Raw genomic sequence first — 20,593 nt, forward strand, 5'->3', positions numbered from 1 at the left:
CCTCCTCTCAAAGAAAGCACTCCATCTTTGATCCTTCCCAGTGCACATCTTCTCTCTCTCTCTCTCTCTCTCTCTCTCTCTCTCTCTCTCTCTCTCACACACACACACACACACACACACACGCCAAGATGCCCATGTGTGGATAAGAAATAAAGCCTTCACAGACAATGAGCCTGTCACTCTCAGCTGCTCAGAGAACCAGAAGGTGTTGTGAAATTACCATCTTCTTTTACCCTATTAAACTAGGTTAAATTCTTAATAGCAATAGCAATAACAAAATTGTCGACCACTTTCCGTGTACCAGATGCCTTTCCAACCACATCTATATTAGTGCATTTAAATCTCACAGCAATCCTTTGGGTACAGATATTATCTCCATCCTTGATGTAAGGACAGTGAAACACAGAGAGGTTAAGTAACTTCTCCAAAGTCACACAGGTAATCAGTAGAAAAGCAGGGATTCACAGCCTGATAATTCCCAGAACCACACTCGTGAGCCTGAACCATGCAGCCTCTCTTTTGCAGGGCTTCCTCTCCTACCAACTTCTCTGTAAGAAAGTCAGCAGTTGACAAACTCATCCTCTGGTGAGGGTGAGCCTCTGGGCAGGTAAGCACTGTTGTCTTCTAGTTGCATATGTGTAAGAAATTAGGAAGGATACTTTTGTTAGCAGTGGCTATTTCTGGATGCTGGAATAAAGGGCAACTTATTTACCTTTTTAAAATATGTATTTTCTTATAATTACTATATATTTCCTCAGTGATTTTTTAGAATCTCCCCACAGTCTTTATTACTCTTTTCAGCCCCCTAACCTCCTGGGACTAACAGGAGCACAGATGAGCTTCAAGAACAAGGTATAACTTGAAAGCATTGCTTCAGATACAAAGTGTATCCACAACACCCTGATTTATTGGACACCACTGTGTAGAACAAACATGTCTCTTCTCCAACTCTCAGTATGGCACCTGGATCTGTATTAATGAAGAACAAGGTTCTTTGTGGGAGGGAGTGCGGTTTTCTCTGGGGTAGCAAGTAATTTAACCAACAGGTAGGAGGGTGGATGTCTCAGGGCCATAATGCATGCCTCCTGTCATGGTTTCCACAGTCCTGGGTACTATAGTAATGCTTCCCACAGACCGCTGTGTGTGCCAAAGCCCAAGTCCACAGCTGCTTGAGTTGCCTATGAAAGTATCTATGAAAGATGTCTCCAGAACTAAAAAAAAAAAAAGAAAAAAAGAAAGAAAAATGAAACCTTTAGTCCTTCCATCTATCTTAGCCCGTGTGAGGCTGCACTGGTCCAAAGTAGAGCATGTGCAACTGATTCCTGGAAATAGAGGCCTGTGGACTTTATGGGCCAAGTGGTTGGGCTTTCCAATGGGGCAGCCCAAAAGAAGGGTCTCAAGGGTAATTTTCATGAAGGCAGATTTAAGTCACTGGATGAGTGGCTTAGAGTCCAGCCCCTCTTGGGCCAGAGTTGGAGGTGATGTGCTTTCCTGACACCAAGTAGGAGATATGGTCAGGTTGCACAGTACTGGGTCCTGCTAGGGATCCCAGGAAGAATGCTATAGCAAGGCATGGGCATTCCTTAGGGGCAGGTGTTAAGGGTAGATTAGGTTGTCCTTTGGGGATAGCTCTTAGTTCTGCCAAGAGTGAAAAAACTAAAACTTAGCCACATTCCTTTGACCTAAGTTCTGGGCCTCAGGAGATGTAAGACTCTTGGGATGGAGGTACATCAGGCATCTTTTTTCTTTTAGGTTCTAGAGAGGTCTTGGTTTTCTGAACATATTAAGAGCACCTCCAAGAAAAGCACAGCCAACTTTAATACATAAACCCCCATTCATAAGAACCCTAATTCTTAAAGGTACCTTAGTGATCTTTACAATAAATGAAAGCCATGGTGAGTCACATAGTGAAAGGATCATCTTGTGATGTTGAGAGAGAAAATGGACCCATCTGGACAGATCCACTTGGAGACAGATCACTACTCGCTACAGAGTCTTGTTGGTCCTCCTTCCACATATTCCATCACCAAAGCTATGTTCTGGGTTCTATTAAGTGAAGTCAGTCAGATGTGGCTGCAGAAGAAAAGACAGGAAAGGCTCAGGAAAACAATGTTTATTATACTCACAAGTCCTGGAGACTCAGGAGACAGAGCACACCATGCAGGGTCACACGGGAAAGCGCCAGTGTCCGTTAAGAGGCAAAAGGGACAAGAGTGAGGGGAGAGCTGAGGCCATAGACTTTACCAAAGTTTCTGTAGGAAAAACAAGGCAGAGCAGAGTAAACAGCTTAGCATTGGCTAATCTGAACAATTTCATATATATATATATATATATAGTTATTTATTTTTAGAGAGAGCACAGGCAGGGAAGGGGGGCAGAGAGAGAGAGAGAGACTGAGAATCCTAAGCAGACTCCTCACATGGTCAGCACAGAGCCTGATGCAGGGCTCCAACCCATGAAACCATGAGATCATCACCTAAGCTGAAATCAAGAGTCAGACACTTAACCAACTGAGCCACTCAGGCGCCCATAATCTGAACAGTTTCTATGGGCTCTAAACTATAGGGATGGTTTCTTGTTGCTTAGTGCCCGGCCCTGGGATGATCAAGGTGAGGTATGGCTCTGGATTGGTTAGCTTGCAAATGAAAGACATGCTCCCAGCTGAGCCCTTTGCTGTCTCTAAGAATTGGCTAGCCTCAGGATAGGTAGTCTCCCCAGCCAGGAAGGTTTTCAAGGTATCAAAACATCATACAGGAAATAAAAAATATAAACAACACAGGCTATTGCTGCATAACAAATGATCCCAAATGTAGCAGCTTAATATAAACATTATCTCATAGTTTCTGTGAGTCAGGATTTCAGGAATGGTTTAACTTGGTGATTCTGTCTCTCTGGAGGTTGCAGTCAAGATGTTGGTCTACAGTAATCTGAAGGGTCAGTTGAAGGAAGATCAGTTTCTAAGGCTACTCATAGGAATATTGGCAAGAAGCTTTTTCCCTTGCTAATGATTGGAAGGAAGATTCAGTTCCTCATTACATGGCCCCATCCATTAGGCTGCTTCACTGTTCCCACAACATGGCAGCTGGCTTTCCCCAAAGCAGGCGATCCAAGAGAAGAGGCAAAGAGGAAGTCATAATGCATTTTATCACCTACTCTCAGAGCTCACAGGTCCTCGCTTCTGCTACATTTCATTTGCTAGAAGTGATTCACTAAGTCTCGTTCACATTCAAGGAGATAGAAAGGGTATCAAAAAAGTAAAACCATCACAAAGTCCAACACCAACTTGATCTCCACAAAGTAAGCCTAAGGGCATTTTAGCAAAGGTCATACTGTCCTAGTTTGCCCCAGATCCAATGATTCAGTCTTTCGAAGACCATGAATTTTAAACCATGAAACTTCTCCCATTTTTAGATTAGAGATCTAGGATTTGAGGGTGAATCTGTTTTGGGGTCTGTACAAAGTGGAGGCTTCCAACTCCCCCAGAGTGAGGTTTCAGAAAGCTGTGCTTTAAAGACTAGGGGTAGAATGACAGGGTATAGAGATGGGTTGGAATGTGTAAGATAGGGATGCTATCAACCCCTTGTTTGTAGGGTGGGCTTTCTTCTTATAGCTACCACTGTAGACTGGCTGTGCTGTTTATCAAACATTACGAAACATCACTGTAAATAAAGGAAAAGTAGGTGAAGAAAAAAGAGGAGGAAGATGGTTTAAAACGTTTGAGTAAATCAATAGTGGAAAGGTAGAAGATATGGAATTAAAAATTTAAAATATGTGTGTTCCTTTACTTTAAAGAAAATGTGAAATAAAAAAAATGTGCCTCTCAAATTCCAGTAGTGGGTCATCCTACAAGATATACAGCATACCTGATTAGTGCTCCTAAAAACTGTTTAGGTCATCAAAAGTCTGAGAAACTCACAGCCAAGAAGAATCAAAGGAAACAAGACAACTGATTGTAATGAAATATCCTGCATAGAATCCTGGACTAGAAAAAGACATTAGATAAAAAGTATGAAAAACTAAGGAAATCTGAATTAACTATGGACTTTAGTTCATAATAATGTATTGATACTGCTTCATTAATAATAACCAATGTACCACACTAAGGTAATGTGTTAATTATCAACTGGGTGTGAGGTATATGAGAACTCTCTGTACTATCTTCTCAAATTTTCTGCAAATCTAAAAATGTTCTTTATTTTTTTTTAATGTTTTATTTATTTTTGAGAGAGAGAGAAAGAGAGCGCAAGTGGGAGAGGGGCAGAGAGAGAGAGGGAGACACAGAATCTGAAGCAGGCTCCAGGCTCTGAGCTGTCAGCACAGAGCCCGACACAGGGCTCAAACTCATGGACCATGAGATCATGACCTGAGCTGAAGTTGGACACTTAAGCAACTGAGCCACCCAGGTGCCCCTCTAAAAATGTTCTTTAAAAAGGCTACTGAAACTAGTATGTGTTTTTGCCCAATACCGACCAGAATTCTATACAGAGAGAACATCTCTCTGAGCATTGGCTTATCAATGATGTGCCGTGAACATTTGTGCTTTGAGCTTGAAAAGGTAACAGAAAAATTAAAAACTATTAATCAAATTTAAGTAAGTTCCTACTAAAATTAAATTGCTCAAATGGCAGAGTTGTGATTCTGGGGTTTCTTTTCATTCAAACAGAGTAGTAAAGGCTCTTGTGATCAGAAAGACTTGACATCTGCAAGAGAAACTTTAACTTCTAGGCCTAAGACAATTGCTTAGAATCAGGGGAAAAAATGCTTTTATAAGAAATAGTTCTTTTTTTCTGAAAGATGTTTCTTTCTTTTTTTCTTTTCAGAAAGAGAGCCCACATGAGTGAGGGAAAGGGACAGAGGGAGAGAGAGATTTTCAAGCAGGCTCCACACTCAGCAGGACTCCATCTCATGACCAAGAGGTCATGACCTGAGCCAACATCAAGAGTCTGACACTTAACTGACTGCACCACCCAGGCGCCCCAAAACATGTTTCTTAAAATTTAAGTCACATCACCAAGGCATATTTTGTTCTGACATTTTTGCCTCCCCAAAGGAAACAAACAAAGAAACAAGACTATTGGGCTCTTCAGATGATTATGATTCCCCTTTTACAAGTTAATAAGACAAATTGTTTTTAAAAATCAAAGCTTTTTTTTTAATGTTCATCCATTTATTTTGAGAAAGAGTGCAAGCAAGGGGAGGAGCAGAGAGAGAGGAAGAGGGAGAATCCCAAGCAGGCTCTGTGCTGTCTCTGTGCTGAGAGCACAGAGCCCAGTGTGGGGTTCACTGTGAGATCATGACCTGAGCCAAAATCAAGAGCTGGGTGCTTAACTGGCTGAGCACACCCACCCCCCAAAATCAAAGTATTTTTTTTAACAGTTTTATAAACCTAAAGCAGAAATTGCTTTTGCCTCAACTAAGATTAATAGAAGACTAAACCCAAGAAATTAGAAATAAGGTATAAAAAAAAAAGGGAATAAATAGAAGTTAAAAGTAATAAATCAAAACATAAGATATTTGGAGCCCAAAAACATTGAAACAAATGGATGAGATATAAAATAAAAGAGCCAGAAGCCAATAAACTTTTGCAAATAAAAAATTAATATTTTAATATCAGAGTTTAATCTACATATTTATGTATAAATATGACCATCGATGCTATTTATAAAGGCAGTAAGATGTCCAGTAATAAGAAAATAATTGTAACGCTTTTATAAATTGGGGAAATGTGTATGTATTTAAAAAAATCATCTTTTAAAAAAATTTTGTTAGTTTATTTATTTATTTTGAGAGAGAGGGAGCGAGCGCAAGTGGAGGAGGAGCAGAGAGAGAAGGAGAGAGAGAGAATCCCAAGCAGGCTCTGCACTGTTAGCGCAGAGCCCTTTGCAGGGCTGGAACTCATGAACCTGTGAGATTCTGACCTGAGCAGAAATCAAAAGTCAGACACTAACCGACTGAGCCATCCAGGTGCCCCTAAAAAAAATCATCTTTTTGAAGATTATCAGAAGACATTGGGGAAATGTTTATAATAAAAATGGTAAGTTTAACAAAGTACATATATAGTGATTCTAATTTTTTTAAGTTATAAAAATACATATGTGTTTCCTCAAAATGTTAAACATAGACTTAACCATATGACTCAGTGATCCTGAGTCATATATATACTTTCATATATATCCAAAAGAAATGAAAACTTAGGTCTCTGTAAAAACATACACATGAATGTTCAGAGCAGCATTATTCACAATAGCTACAGTAGAAACAACCCAAATGTTTATCAACTGATAATGGATAAAACAAAATTTGATATATTCATAAAATACATTATTTGGCAATGAAAAGGAATGGCGTACTGTTAATGCTGCAACATGGATGAATCTTGAAAACATTATGCTAAGCTGAAAGAAGCCAGACACAAAAGGCCACGTATTGTACGATTCCATTTATTTTGAATATTGAGAATAGGCAAATCAATAGAAATGAAATAGATCAGGGGGCCATGTGCTGGCTCAGTTGGTGGAGCATGAGAGTCTTGATCTCGGGGTTGTGAATTTGAGCCCCATGTTGGGTGTAGAGATTACTTAAAAATAAAATCTTAAAAAGAAAAAAAAGGCAATAGTTAGTGGTTGCCAGAGACTGGGGTCTGACTGCTAATGGGTAAGGGGCTTCGTTTGGGGATGATAAAAATATTCTAAAATTATACTGAAGGGGGCTGTATAACCGTCAGTATATGTAATACAAAATGTCAGTATAGTTCAATAGTTTTTACTTCTAGATGTTGGAATTACATCAGATTTTATTTTCCTTTTTTTTTTTCTGGCATTTTCCAAATTTTCTGCAAAAAACACAAATTTATTTATTTATTTATTTATTTATTTATTTATTTATTTATAATGTTTATTTATTTTTGAGAGACAGAGACAGCGTGAGCAGGCAAGAAGCAGAGGGAGAGGGAGACACAGAATCCGAAGCAGGCTCCAGGCTCTGAGCTGTCAGCACAGAGCCTGACGTAGGGCTCAAACTCATGAACTACAAGATCATGACCTGAGCTGAAGCTGGCCTCTTCACCGACTGAACCACCCAGGTGCCCCAACACAAATGTTACTTAAAACAGTTACTGGGGGGGGCGCCTGGGTGGCGCAGTCGGTTAAGCGTCCGACTTCAGCCAGGTCACGATCTTGCGGTCTGTGAGTTCGAGCCCCGCGTCGGGCTCTGGGCTGATGGCTCAGAGCCTGGAGCCTGTTTCCGATTCTGTGTCTCCCTCTCTCTCTGCCCCTCGCCCGTTCATGCTCTGTCTCTCTCTGTCCCAAAAATAAATAAACGTTGAAAAAAAAATTAAAAAAAAAAAATAAAACAGTTACTGGGATGCCTGGGTTGCTCACTCAGTTAAGTGTCTGATTTTGGCTCAGGTCATGAGCTCGCTCTCCGTGAGTTCGAGCCCCGCGTTGGGCTCTGTGCTGACACCTCAGAGCCTGGAGCCTGCCTTGGACTCTGTGTCTCCATCTCTCTCTACACCTCCCCTGCCGCACTCTGTCTTTGTCTGTCAATAATAAATAAACGTTGAAAAAAAAATTTTTTAAACAAATGGTTGTTCAATCAGTGTTAATCCAGGTGTAATCTCTGGGTAGGTATTTGTCCTTAAATTGCCACTGGTCTGCAACACAATACAGAAATTGAAAGTAAATACCTAGAAACTTTTAATAACTATTTTACATTGCTGTAACATCCAAACATATGATCACTCTAATAATTCTGTTTTGCGCAAGTATTGGTCCTCAGTGGATTGGGAGAAAAAAAATTGAAACCTGCTTCTTTGCTACAGATAGAGAAGCTCTGCCCTAGAAAATTCCTAATGTTTTATCAGAAAATGTTTAGATCAAAGGCTATGAGTACAGAGGTTGAGGAAAGCAAGTAAAAACTAAAACAGATTAAAATAAAATGTGTAAATAACAATAACAGTACAAATGATTAGAGCAAATTATGTCTTTTAAAAGAGATAAAAGCAAAAAGCTTACTGGCTGAACAAAATCAATTGAAAAACCACTCGTGTTCCAGTTAGACAGACAGCAGAGGTGGGCTTGGCTTCACCTCCCACAGCAGCATCCCCAGAAAGAGATAGTGCTCTCATCCTTTCAAGCTCAAGCTTCCAAAATAAAACACCAAAGGAAGTCCCCTATTTGCCTCTTGATAATGGTTCCCACTTCTTGTTAAGGGTGCTGGGTTGTCACAGGGGTGGGACCAATGTAATGTGCAAAAGGCTTGGTCTGTAAACACCCTGGGGAAAACTTGCTCTTCTGAGGTGAGGTGGAATGTCCTCTTACTTCTTCCCTGGGTTGGAGTCACAAGGTCAAAAAGTCTCCTGGGGTGGGGGGCACCTGGGCGGCTCAATGGGTTTTGGCTCAAGTCATGATTTCATGGTTTGTGAGTTCAAGCCCCAAGTTGGGCTCTGTGCCGATGATGTGGAGCCTGCTTGGGATTCTTTCTCTCTCTCTCTCTCTCTCTCTCTCTCTGCCCACCTCCCCCGCCACTGCCCTTGCTTGGCTATTATGAATAATGCTGCTGTGAACATGGGTGTACAAATATATCTGTTCCAGTCCCTGCTTTCCTTCTCTCGTGAATATACCCAGAAGTGAAGTTGCTGGATCATATGGAACTCTATATTTAATTTTCTGAGGAAGTGCCATATTTTTCCCATGGTGACTGTACCTTTCACATTCCCACCAACAATTCACAAGGGTTCCAACTTCACGTTCTTACTAACACTTGTTATTTTTTTTTCTTTTCTTTTTTTTAAGTAATAGCTTTACTAATTGGTGTAGTGGTTATTTCATTGCAATTTTGATTTGTTCCTTAATGATTAGTGATGTTGAGCATCTTTTCATGTGCTTATTGTCCATTTGCATATCTTCTTTGGAGAAATGTCTATTCAAGTCCTTTGCCCATTTTTGAATTGGGTTTTTTTGTTATTGTTGAGTTGTAGGAGTTCTTTATTTATTGTGGATATTAATCCATTATCAGATATGTGATTTGCAAATACTTTCTCACCACTGAGTATGATGTTAGCTGTTCCTATATATGGGTTCCTATATATAGGGGTTCCTATATATGGGCTCTATTATGTTGGAGTAGGCTCTATTCCTAATTTTTTTAGTGTTTTTCATCATGAAAAGGATGTTAACTTATGTCAGATGCCTTTCCTGAATCAATTGAGATGATCATGTATTTTTCTCCCCTTCATTCTGTTAATGTGGTATATTACATTGATTTTTCTGTTAAGCCATCCTTGCATTCCAGGAATAAATTCCACTATGTTGTGGCATAATCCTTTCAATATGCTGCTAAATTCAGTTTGCTAGTACTTTATTGAGGATTTCTGCTTCAGTGTTCATAAGGGAGTTCAGTCTTTAGGTTTCTTTTTTTGTATTGTCTTTGGCTTTGGTATCAGGATAATGCTGGCCTCATGCAATGAGTTAGGAAGTATTCCCTTTTCTTCAATTGTTTGGAAGAGTTTGAAAGAGATTGGTTAGTTCTTCTTTAAATGTTTAATAGAATTCTCCAGTGAAGCCATCTGGTTCAGGGCTTTTCTTTGTTCAAAGGTTTTGATTATTGATTCAGTCTCATTATTATATTTCTATTCAGATTTTCTATATCTTCACAATTCTGTCTGATTGTTTTTCTAGGAATTTTTCCATTTCATCTGGATTATTCAATTTGTCAGCATACAATTTTCATAATACTCTCTTAGAATATTCTTAAATTTCTGTAGAATTGGTAGTAATTTCCCACCATGTGTAATTTTTGAGCACACACCCATGTGCAAGGTGCCCTGGGTTAGGTTCTGGAATCCATCTTCGAGTATCATGACATCAGAAACTTCTAGTCCAGTGTACTTAAAAATGTGATTTATGGACAAAGTTGGATAACCTTACACTTTTCAGAATTATGTTAACTATATATATAAATTTAACATCGATTTCCAAGTTACATTCAATGAAGGAAAATGCTTATGATAGTCTTACTAGCCCTTACTTGTTGCTAAAGGTCTCTGGTCTCAGACTATATCTGGTACAAAGTCTTGGAGGCAGGACCAACTAGCATCAGTGCCCTCTGGTCCAGCACTGCTCATGGCACCACACACACTCAAGCCCAGTGTAGGAATGGGGCCCCTTTTTACTTTCTATTCCGTGTGGTATCCACACAGTAGATGACACAAGGAACACTAGTCTTAAGGATACAGTTTGATGGGTTTTTACATAAGTCTAAATGTGTGTAACTAACAGTAGATCAAAAATAGTCCCATCTCCCAGGAAAATCCTTTATGTGTACACGAGACATGGGAAGATTTGGGCTCTTAAAGTTTCAGTCTGGCAGCAGTGTAGAGGAAGGAGAGTGATATGGGCTCTGAGTCTTTATCTGGGAGCCTTGCTGCAGGAAGCATCTGTGAATTCTGACTCTGCCAGGAGTGGCCTAGATGTCCCCATGTTCTAGAAATCAGGGTTGGCCTGAACCCTCCAACAAGCTCTACTTGTACTTACACACACACCACATACATACATACCACACCTGCCGCACAGACCCATCCATTCAACATTTGTAGGCTTTGCAGATTCTGATTTGGTGGAGTATCCAGTGATAAAAAAACCGTAGTCCTCGCCCTTCTGAAGGAGAGCCAGTGTTACTACAGCCCAGAGACCCCCAAGGGCTCATTTTCTGACTCTTTTAGATGTGGTTGGCAGTACCTGCCATATTCCTTTGTACCTTCCTTTGCTTCTCAGAAAACCCTAGCTCTGCTCCGTTGTGGGCATCACTCACTCACCTGAAGTGAGGTTGGGGGCAGGATCATCATGACTCTGATCATCTTGCTCTGTTCCTGCTTCCTCAGCCATAGCTACTAGAGGTGCCAGTTTGCTTATTTGTCCAGAAAGTAGGTCCAGGGATGTGAGATTAGAAAGATACAGGCTATTTGGCCTGGAAAGCACCCATTAGGAGGTAAGTAGATTACTCTAGAGAGGGATTTTATAAGAAGGAAGTGGACTGATTATTCATTGTCTGTGAAAGAAGCATAAGAGAAACAGGCTCGGGTTAAGAAAGGAAAGCTGGTGTTCAGAGAGCAGAAAGAAAATCCTTGTGCAAAGAGTAGTCATGGTGGTGCCACATGGCCTCCACCCCAGCCCTCTGAGAGGAGAGGACAGATAGCAGCCTAGAGGAGAGTTTCGTAGTTCTCCTGACTCTGGTGATGGGCAGGGTTGGGCTGGCACTCTGGTCCTGCTAACCGAACGGTTCCATGATTCTATGATGTCACTGAAGAGAAAAGAATGGGGAGCTGGGCTTGGCTCCAGCTGCTCCAATTCCTCTCCTCTGGATTTTTGATAGTTTTCGGGGTGAGGGGAGGTGAGCTGAGCCGATCCCACGTGTCCCAGCTCAGTCTCCCCTCCAACCACCTGAGCCCCCACCATATTTATGGAGAGAAATTAGCCAGTGTGAGTTAACTTCATTGAAACAAGCAGAGCATCTTTTATGAAGTGGATCTAAAGGACAACAATGAAAATAGCCTTGTGTTCTTCTGTTTCTAGAAAACGTAAAGAACAAGAGAACTACATTCAAACTAAGCTGGAAAAGAATATTTGCATGATCTGTGACTGTGAGAGTAGATGAGTCTTCTGGCTAATCCTCTGGCCTTTGAAATCACCGCAATCACTTTCTTCATCCTCCTTCTAATTTGCTTCATTTGCATCCTCCTTTTATTGGTGGTTTTTTTATATAAATGGTACAAATCCATGCTGATAAATTGGGATCAGATTTCAAGTCATGCTAGCAAATGTATCTAGAAATAATCTAAGTCAATTTATGATAGAGCCAGTAACGCCATAGCTACCTACTTTGTCCATTTAGGAATTTTAGGAAATCTAATTTCCTGTTTAAAAGTGATGTTCTATGCCAAGCATTCAATTCGAGGCCATTCTCCTTTTTCTGAATTTTTTTGCTTATTCATTTTCAGTTTCCAAAGCAAGAAAGATGTACAGACAGAAAAACGCCCTTGTGCAGATGGTAATGGAGGTGAAGGTTGTTTAGCTGCTAATGTGGAGGCGAACATTTCAAGAGACCAAGAAAAGTAAGTCTGTATCGTAGAATGTTGTAGAAAGTCATTTTGGGGTATAGCAATGGTGGCTAACACGCCTGAATTTCTAAAAATCCTGCTGATCGATTATCTAGGACTCTCCTGACACAAATCATAGACTTGAACGCACCCATGAGGCCTGGCATTCTTGTCCAGAGACGGAGTAAAGAAGCATTGATCACACCCTTAGAAGAGAAAGAAAACATGGAAGAAGAGGGGGAGGACATAGTAAGAGAGAAGCAAGAACCTAAGAATGCTGAAGGAAATGGTCAAGAGGTGACGGACTTTTCTACTCTCAAGGGGCCGTTTAGAATTTGTTTAATTGAAAAGGTGGTAAATGACTTGGCTGGGTCCAATGACATGGCTTTGCCTGCAACTTAAGTTTTTACCTGAAAGGAGCATCGTGTCTGCAGTCATCCAAGCCATCTTCTTAGCTCATCAGTCTGTGTTATTAAACCAGTCATACGTGCCAAATCTAGACACTTTCCCATTCTTTACTCTTACATTTGTGTTGTTCCTAATAGTTCCCCTTCATTGTGCTTTCCCCAGAATCCTAAGATCTCAGAGCTGGAGGAGTCCTTGGAGACCATCTAGGGATCCAGCCCTTTCATGTTACAAATGAGAAAATGAGATGAATTGCTCAAGGTCATTCTTCCCCCATAGCCAAGCTCAGGACCAGGCCCCACGCCCCCGTTTTGGTTCCAGGCTCCTTATACAACAGCATACAATCACCCCTGCACCTTCTCGAGCTCCCTGTTGGGGCTCCCTGATAGGGACAGTTCACATCTTCCCTTACACAAGGCCTAAGCCCAGAGGCAGAATGACAGTGCAGGGGGCTCCTTTGTAACCATAGAAATATAAAAATGAGATCATGATGGATTACTGCTGCTTTCCTGTATCACTTAGAAACACTTCTTCTGTTTCTCACGAACAATGCTTCTATATTTAATTTAAAATATAAATTAAATTAAAAATATAAACTTAGGTGTTTTAAAGAAGGGCTTGTTGCTTTCGTAAATTAAGCATTTGACTGTTGCCCCATTCTCTTGCAGGATGATGATTTGCAAAAACCACCCATACCTGTCACCAGAAATCAATCAGCTGTTGAAAACCACAGAAGACCTTTAAAAGGAGTGACATTTTCTAGGGAGGTAATTGTTGTGGACCTTGGGAAGGAATACCCGAAACCTCAAAGCTACCCTTTAGAACATGAAGAGAGAAAATTAGCTCAGAAAAGTGTGGGTAAACGAAATGTAAACTTAGATGAACAATGAAATGACTGGGGGTACAAGATCATGATGAAATGGCAAAGTATGGGGAATTAAGCAAATACAGATAGTATTTTACCTTTGTGCAGAAACAAGTGGGCTACATGCAAAATTTTTAAGTAAAATACCCAGAGCTTGAATATAGTTTTTTTTTTTAACTCAAATCTGAGTTCAAGAAATGTATTGTATTAAGTGTCCTTAAAACACTATCTACTCAAACACTGTTCTAACATGTGAATAAAGTTATTTGTGTTTGTGCAGATGTCTGTTAGGCAAGTCATATTTAAGGGGAACTTTGGGGATAGCATGTTTTTGATGCTGTCATCACAGGCATTCATGACCAAATGACATTACTGTTACCATCATGGAAACTTCCAATAACAAGGACTAGGATCTCCTACTACATAATCCCTGTTGAACTCAGTCCTCAAACCCTTATTGTACTGACAGCTGCTTTGGTTTTTTTTTTTTTTTAACATTTATTTATTTTTAAGAGAGAGAGTTAGAGCATGAGTGGGGGAGGAACAGAGAGAGAGGGAGACATGGGATCTGAGGCAGGCTCCAGGCACTGAGCTGTCAGCACAGAGCCTGACACGGGGCTTGAACTCATGGACCGTGAGATCATGACCTGAGCTGAAGTTGGACAGTTAAACCACTGAACCACCCAGGCTCCCGAACTGACAGCTGCTTTGTAAGATTGCTAGAAAAAAACCCTACCGTCACCAACAAAACATCCTGTTGCTTCAGGCAAGTCCTGAGTTTACACTATTCTTGATTTCAGTAGTTTAAAATCTGCTGTCCATATGTGGAATAAGATAGGCCATTAAATCATCCAAACTGCTGCAGTAAACATTGTTAAATGTGTAAGAGGCCATGAGAGAGATAAAAAGCAGAAGGGGTGCCTGGGTGGCCTAGTTAGTTAAGCTTCTGACTCTTAATTTCAGCTCAGGTCATGATTTCGAGGTTTGTGGTTTCAAGCACCGCATCGGGCTCAGCACTGACAGTATGGAGCCTGCTTGGGATTCTCCTTTTCTCTGTCTCTCTCTCTGCCCCTCCCCCAATCACTGCTCATGTGCGCTCTCTCTCTCAAACTTAAAAAAAAAAAAAAGCAGAAGGGGAGCCTGGGGCGGGGGGGGGGGCTCAGTCAGTTAAGCAGCTGACTTCAATTCAAGTCATGATCTCGCAGTTCCTGAGTTCGAGCCCTGCCTGAGCTGTAAGCTCAGAGCCTGGAGGCTGCTTCAGATTCTGTCTCTCTCTCTCTCTCTCTCTCTGCCCCTCCCCTACTTGTTCTCTCTCTCTCTCTCTCTCAAAAATAAACATTTTTTTTTAAAAAGCAGAAGACAGAAGACATAGCATTTGATTCAGGGTCTAGCACATTGTCATGTGTATGACACATGCTCAATGTTGAGTGATTGAAAGAGTAAGTGATACATTTAGAATGTGACTAATTCTAAATGAAGAGTACTGACACCCTTTGATATTGAGAGAAGTCCTTGTAGTCTGGGGTTGTTCCACTGTGAGAAGGAACTTAATGAATGGAAGGATTGGATAATACAAGCAGAAGGAAGAGTGTTTTTCAGCTGGGGAAAGGCATAAGCCAAAACAAAGTGAGAATGTGGGTCAAGTTTGGTGGACCCCAGTTACCTGGGGCTGTAGGTTGTCATTGAGAGTTGAGAGAGAACAGTGAAGTGTAGTGAGGAGTCAGAGTAAGGTCACTCTTGGGATTCTAGGCTGGAGGTATAGGGTGGAGAAGAGATAAAAGCAGTATGGACTTCAGGGAAGAGGGGGGGGGATGGTCTACAAAAATATTCAGAGCCCATGAGCTCTCTACCAGCACTTAAAAATCTGGGTCTTTCACCTGGTGATAATATTAAAATTTTTTTTTAAATTGTGGCAAAGTACACATAACATAAAATTTACCATCTTAACTATTTTTAAGTGCATAGTTTAATAGTGTAAAGTACAGGGGCACCTAGGTGGTTCAGTGGGTTAAGTGTCCAACTTCGGCTCAGGTCATGAACTCATGGTTCGCGAGTTCAAGCCCCGAGTTGGACTCTCTGCTGTCAACACAGAGCCCGGAGCCTGCTTCAGATCCTCTGCTTCCCTCTCTCTCTACCCCTCCCCTGCTCATGTGCTCTTTCTCTCTCTCAAAAACAAATATTTAAAAATAATAATAGTAATAATAAAAATAAAAGTAAATGGTGTGAAGTACATTTACCTTGGACAACCACCACCACAGAGCTCTTTGCATCTTGCAAAACTTGTAACTCTGTGCCTAGTAAGCCTAATCCTTCTTTCAGCCTACCCCAACCCCTGGTAAGCACCATTCTACTTTTTGTCTCTATGAATTTGATTACTCTAAGTACCTCATATAAGTGGAATCACAGTATATGTGATTATTTCACCTAGCATGATATTCTCAAGATTCATCCATGGGTCAAGAATTTCCCTCCTTTTTAAGAAAAATTAAAGTATAGTTAATACAATGTCACATTAGTTTCAGGTGTACATCATAGTGATTCAACAAGTCAACACATTATGCGGTGCTCACCACAAGTGTAGCTACCGTCTGTCATCACACAACACTATCACAATACCCTATATTGTACCTTTTATCTCTGTGACTTATTCATTCTGTAACTAGAAGCCTGGACCTGCCCCTCTCCTTCACCCATTTACCCATCCCCCCTCTCTCCCCTCTGACAACCATTAGTTAGTTCTCTGTGTTCCTGGGTCTGTTTCTGGTTTTCATTTATTCATTTTGTTTTTTAGATTCCACATAGAAGTGAAATCATGTGGAATTTGCCTTTCTCTGACTGACTTATTTCACTTAGCATCATACCCTCTAGGTCCATCCGTGTTGTCACAAATGGCCAGATCTCATCCTTTTGATGGCTGAGTAATATTCCACTGTGTATATGCGTATGTGTTTGTGTGTAATATATACATACACATCTCACATCTTCTTTATCCATTCATCTATATCTGTGCACACTTGGGTTGTTTCCATATCTTGGCTATTATAAATAATGCTGCAATGAACATAGGCATGCAGATATCTTCTCAAATTAGTGTTTTCACTTTCCCTGGGTAAATACCAAGGGAATTACTGGATCATATAGTATTTCTATTTTTAATTTTTTGAGGAACCTCCATACTCTATTCCACAACGACTGTACCAATTTACATCCTCACCAACAGGAACAAGCGTTCCTTTTTCTCTACATCCTCACCAACTTGTTATTTCTTATCTTTGGGATTCTAACCATTCTGATAGATATAAATGTATCTCTCATTTTGGTTTTGGTTTGCAGTTGCCTAATTATTATTGATATTGAGCATCTTTTCACGTGTCTATTGACCATCTGTTTGTTATCTTTGGAAAAATGTCTAGGTCCTCTGCCCATTTTTTAAAAGGATTATTTATTTTTTTGATGTTGAGTTATATAAGTTCTTTATATGTTTAGGTATTAGGCCCTTATCGAATATATCATTTGCAAATATCTTCTCTCATTCTGTATTCTCTCATTTGTTTTGTTGATGGTTTCCTTCAGCTGTGCAAAAGCTTTTTTTCTGGTGTAGTCCCAATAGTTTATTTTTGCTTTTGCTTCCTTTACCCAAGGAGAAATATCTAGAATAATGTTTCCATGGATGATGTCAGAGAAATTATTGCCTATGTTTTCTTCTATGAGTTTTATGGTTTCAAGTCTCACATTTAGGTCTTTAATTCATTTTGAGTTTATTTTTGTGTCTGGTGTAAGAAAGTGGCCCAGTTTCATTCTTTTTCATGTAGCTGTCAGTTTTCCCAGCACCATTTATTGAAGAGACTGTCCTTTCCCTATAATATAAAGAATTCCCTTACTTTGTAAGCCTGAATAATATTCCATTTGTATGTACATACCACATTTTGTTTATCCATTCCACTTGTGTTGCTTCTTTCTTCTTGTGAATAATGTTGCTATGAATATTTGCATCTTTATTTATTTATAAATTTATTTATTTTGAGAGACAGCACATATGTGCATGAGCATGACTGAGGGAGGGGCAGAGAGAGGAGTGGGGAGAGAGAATCCCAACCAGACTCTGTGCTGTCAGCACAGAGTTCAATACAGGGCTCAATCCCACAAACCATGAGATCATGACCTGACCTGAAATCAAGACTTGGACACTTAACCAATTCATCCACCCAGACACCCCTATCTAAAATTTTAATATAAGACAATTCAGAGTTATGTGGATGATGATTTATTGGTGTGTATTCCTATATGATGTCATGGTTTTGTTGACCATATCTGCATCTGTATTTAGGGCACCAAATTACTTTGTCACAAGCTGAAGAGAAAAGATTAGAGGAGGAATTAATATGTAAATCATGCATCTATGTCAAATGAAGACCAATTTCCTGGTGATTGACTATACTAATTATGGTTTTGTAAATGTTCCAGTAGAAGAAAATGGTGGGATCGTTGGCCATCAGTGCCCATGTTAGTACAGGCACACGGAATTTCCAGTAGGTCATTGGTGCCACAACTATGGGGTGAATAGTAGAACAGTCAAAGAACAAATGTTAATTTGTATTTTCTTGGTTTTATGCTTTTGTTTGTATTTGATTTGTAAATTTGTCTTCTGGTTGCATGAGAGCTCTAAGGATTAGAAGTTGATACCTGGTTTCATGTTTCTACATAGTAATGGGAGGGGGCAGAGGCATGAGATCTTTCCTCCAGGATTAGGTTATCAAGAGTAGCAACCAGAGATAAATAGAGATGGCCCTAGGGACAATTCAGGTTTGAAGGATGAGGATCCAGGATAGGGAAGTGGCAGCACACAAGGAGATTACGAAGAGAGTAACGAATGTCAGTTTCTGGTGAGATGTGGGAGGAAAATGAGGAGGGCACCAAGATGACTTCTGAGTTGGGATGCTTGAGAGACTGTCCGAAATAGGAAAGTCCAAAGAGGGGACTAATTGGAGAAAAGAGATCAGCTGGTTTTTAGATCTGTTGAATTTGAGGTATTTGCCAGAAATTCAACTGAAGATGCTCAGTGATCAGTAAAGCTTTCAGAGTCTGTTTCCATCTCCTAAGCCATGGAGTCAGTGAAAAGTTGAGCAATTCTTTCTCAATACCTAATGGTGCTTCTCTTGCAAACTTGCTACCTTTCCTCTTTAATTAGCTGTTGACCCAGGGACTGTCTTCAAATGACTACTCCAAGCAGGACACATCATCCAAAAGCCAAAAGGGAAACGTTTGATATTGGACTATTAAAAAAAAAAACAAACCAAAAGCCTTCTGTTCAGCAAAAAATAACATCAAAACGCTGACAGCAAACTGGGACGATTTTTAGAAAAAAAAATTTTATACTGAAGTAATTTCAAATTTACAGAAAAGTCACAAGAGTAGTACAAAATCGTGTGCCTTAACTCAGATTCCCAGGTTAGCAGTGTACACATTTGTTTTATTATTCACAGTCTCCATGTATACGTATTTGTGTCTTGTAAGCATTTGAGAGTAAGACGCAAACATGCTGTATCATTTACCCTTAGTACTTTAGCCCATACTTCCTAAAAATTGGGACATTCTTCCATATAACCACAGGTCGACCATCAGTTAACATTGATACACTATTGTCATTTAACCTACATTTGAGATTTGCCAGTTGTCCCATTACATTTTTCTAAAATCCAGGATCCAATTCAGAATAACGTTTTTCATTTTGTTGTGACATCTCTTTGATCTCCTTCAATGTGGACCAGTTCCTCAGCCTTTCCTTGACTTTTCTGACCTTGACCTTTTTGAATATTGCAGGCCAGTTACTTTATAGAACGTCCCTCACTGTTTGGGTCTGCCTGATGTTTCTTTCTTTTGTTTTAAGTTTATTTATTTATTTATTTTGAGAGAGAGAATGCAAGTGGAGGAGGGACACAGAAGGAGGAAGAGAGAGAGAATTCCAAGCAGACTCCACAAGGTCAGTGTGGAGCCCCACTCAGAGCTCAAACTCACAAACTGTGAGATCATAGCCTGAGCCAAGACCAAGAGTCAGAGGCCTGCCTGATGTTCCTTTATGATTAGGTTCAGGTCATGGATCTTTGGCAGAAATATTCTAGAAGTGATTCTGTGATCTCAGTGCATCATATCAGGAGGCATGTGCTCCCAATTTGTCCCATAGATATAATGTAATTTAATTTTTATCACTTGGTTAAGATGGTATCTGTTGTTTAAAAAAAAAATATATGGTGTCTGTTGGATTTCTCCACTGTAAAAATAATAAGTAGTTTTTACTTATTGAGAAACAATTTTAGTTGGCATTCTACTAAAAGGTAGGCTTTCCCTTCTATCCTATTCATTCATTCAGTCAGTCACTATATTACAACTCAGTGTGAAGTGTAGATTGGCACATGGATGGTGCCTGAGCTGTGCAGTGTGATGCTCTGGAGACAAGGCCGGGGCAGAGTCACAGCTGAGTGGCACATCCAGCCCTTGAATTACTACAGATGGCGATGCCCACGGCCTACAGAGAGAAACCAGGAGGGAAATAGGAGGAGGAGCAGGTTCAGGGAAGTGGCGGTGAGCCAGAGCTGGTAGGTTATTCTCTAAATATCCATTCTACCTGCCTTTTTTATAGTAACAACCCCCTCCTCCATATTTTCTCTAGTGGCATGTAAGTTCTGGCCATTGAGGTAAGTGTAGAAGTGATGTCTGCCACTTCTGAGTCATACCCTTAAAAGAAGAGAGGCACACCCCCCTTTTAATTCTCCTTATTCCTGCAGGTAAGGATATGGGAGTGGTTGTAAAGCCGTCTTTGACAAAACAGATCATTGGCTACAGGAGTCGCCTTTGGCTTGGCTGGGAAACCTAGGCTAGAATGTCGACTTAGGAGATTTGGAGTTTGGTGGTAGTGGTGTATAGGAGTAGAGAAAATCACAGGGAGGCTGAGGAGAAAACAATGGAAACATTTATCAAGTGCGTCCTACATGCCTGGAACTGTTCTAATAGCTTTAGTTGTATTAGCTTCTTTAACCTCACACTGCCTATGAGGTTGGGTGGCAGACACTGCTAGTTGTCCCCCAGTATCTATTTCTTCCTTCTTTTTTGGTAACAGAATTCCCAAATGTGGTCTGGGCTTGTGGCAGACTAGAATAAGGACTGTATTTCCCAGTTTTCCTCCCTAGGAATTACCATGTGACATGTTATAGCCAACAGGGTCTAAGCAGAAG

At 40.3% G+C, this 20,593-nt stretch overlaps 1 protein-coding gene across 1 annotated transcript; it reads left to right on the forward strand.

Annotated features, from left to right (window-relative positions):
• The first annotated feature begins 11,648 nt into the window (after window positions 1–11,648).
• On the forward strand, window positions 11,649–20,235 carry CUNH2orf74 (chromosome unknown C2orf74 homolog). The gene is made up of 5 exons (XM_047069185.1): window positions 11,649–11,764; window positions 11,996–12,109; window positions 12,211–12,391; window positions 13,168–13,357; window positions 20,147–20,235. Exons 1-5 carry the CDS (start codon window positions 11,649–11,651, stop codon window positions 20,233–20,235), a joined length of 690 nt encoding a protein of 229 aa, XP_046925141.1.
• The last annotated feature ends 358 nt before the right edge of the window (window positions 20,236–20,593 follow it).

The sequence above is a fragment of the Lynx rufus genome, unplaced genomic scaffold, assembly GCF_022079265.1.
Source record: "Lynx rufus isolate CCGP_SWC_20201006 ecotype Redwood Valley unplaced genomic scaffold, mLynRuf1.p SCAF_8, whole genome shotgun sequence".
Classification (NCBI taxonomy): Eukaryota; Metazoa; Chordata; class Mammalia; order Carnivora; family Felidae; genus Lynx; species Lynx rufus.

Bases quoted from the DNA above. Each gene is read 5' to 3' on its own strand.
- CUNH2orf74 (XM_047069185.1), top strand. From the start codon at position 11,649: ATGAGTCTTCTGGCTAATCCTCTGGCCTTTGAAATCACCGCAATCACT. The intron at 11,765-11,995 runs GTACAAATCCAT...ATTCATTTTCAG, and splicing joins GTGGTTTTTTTATATAAATG to TTTCCAAAGCAAGAAAGATG. The intron at 13,358-20,146 runs GTAAACGAAATG...TTATTCCTGCAG, and splicing joins ATTAGCTCAGAAAAGTGTGG to GTAAGGATATGGGAGTGGTT.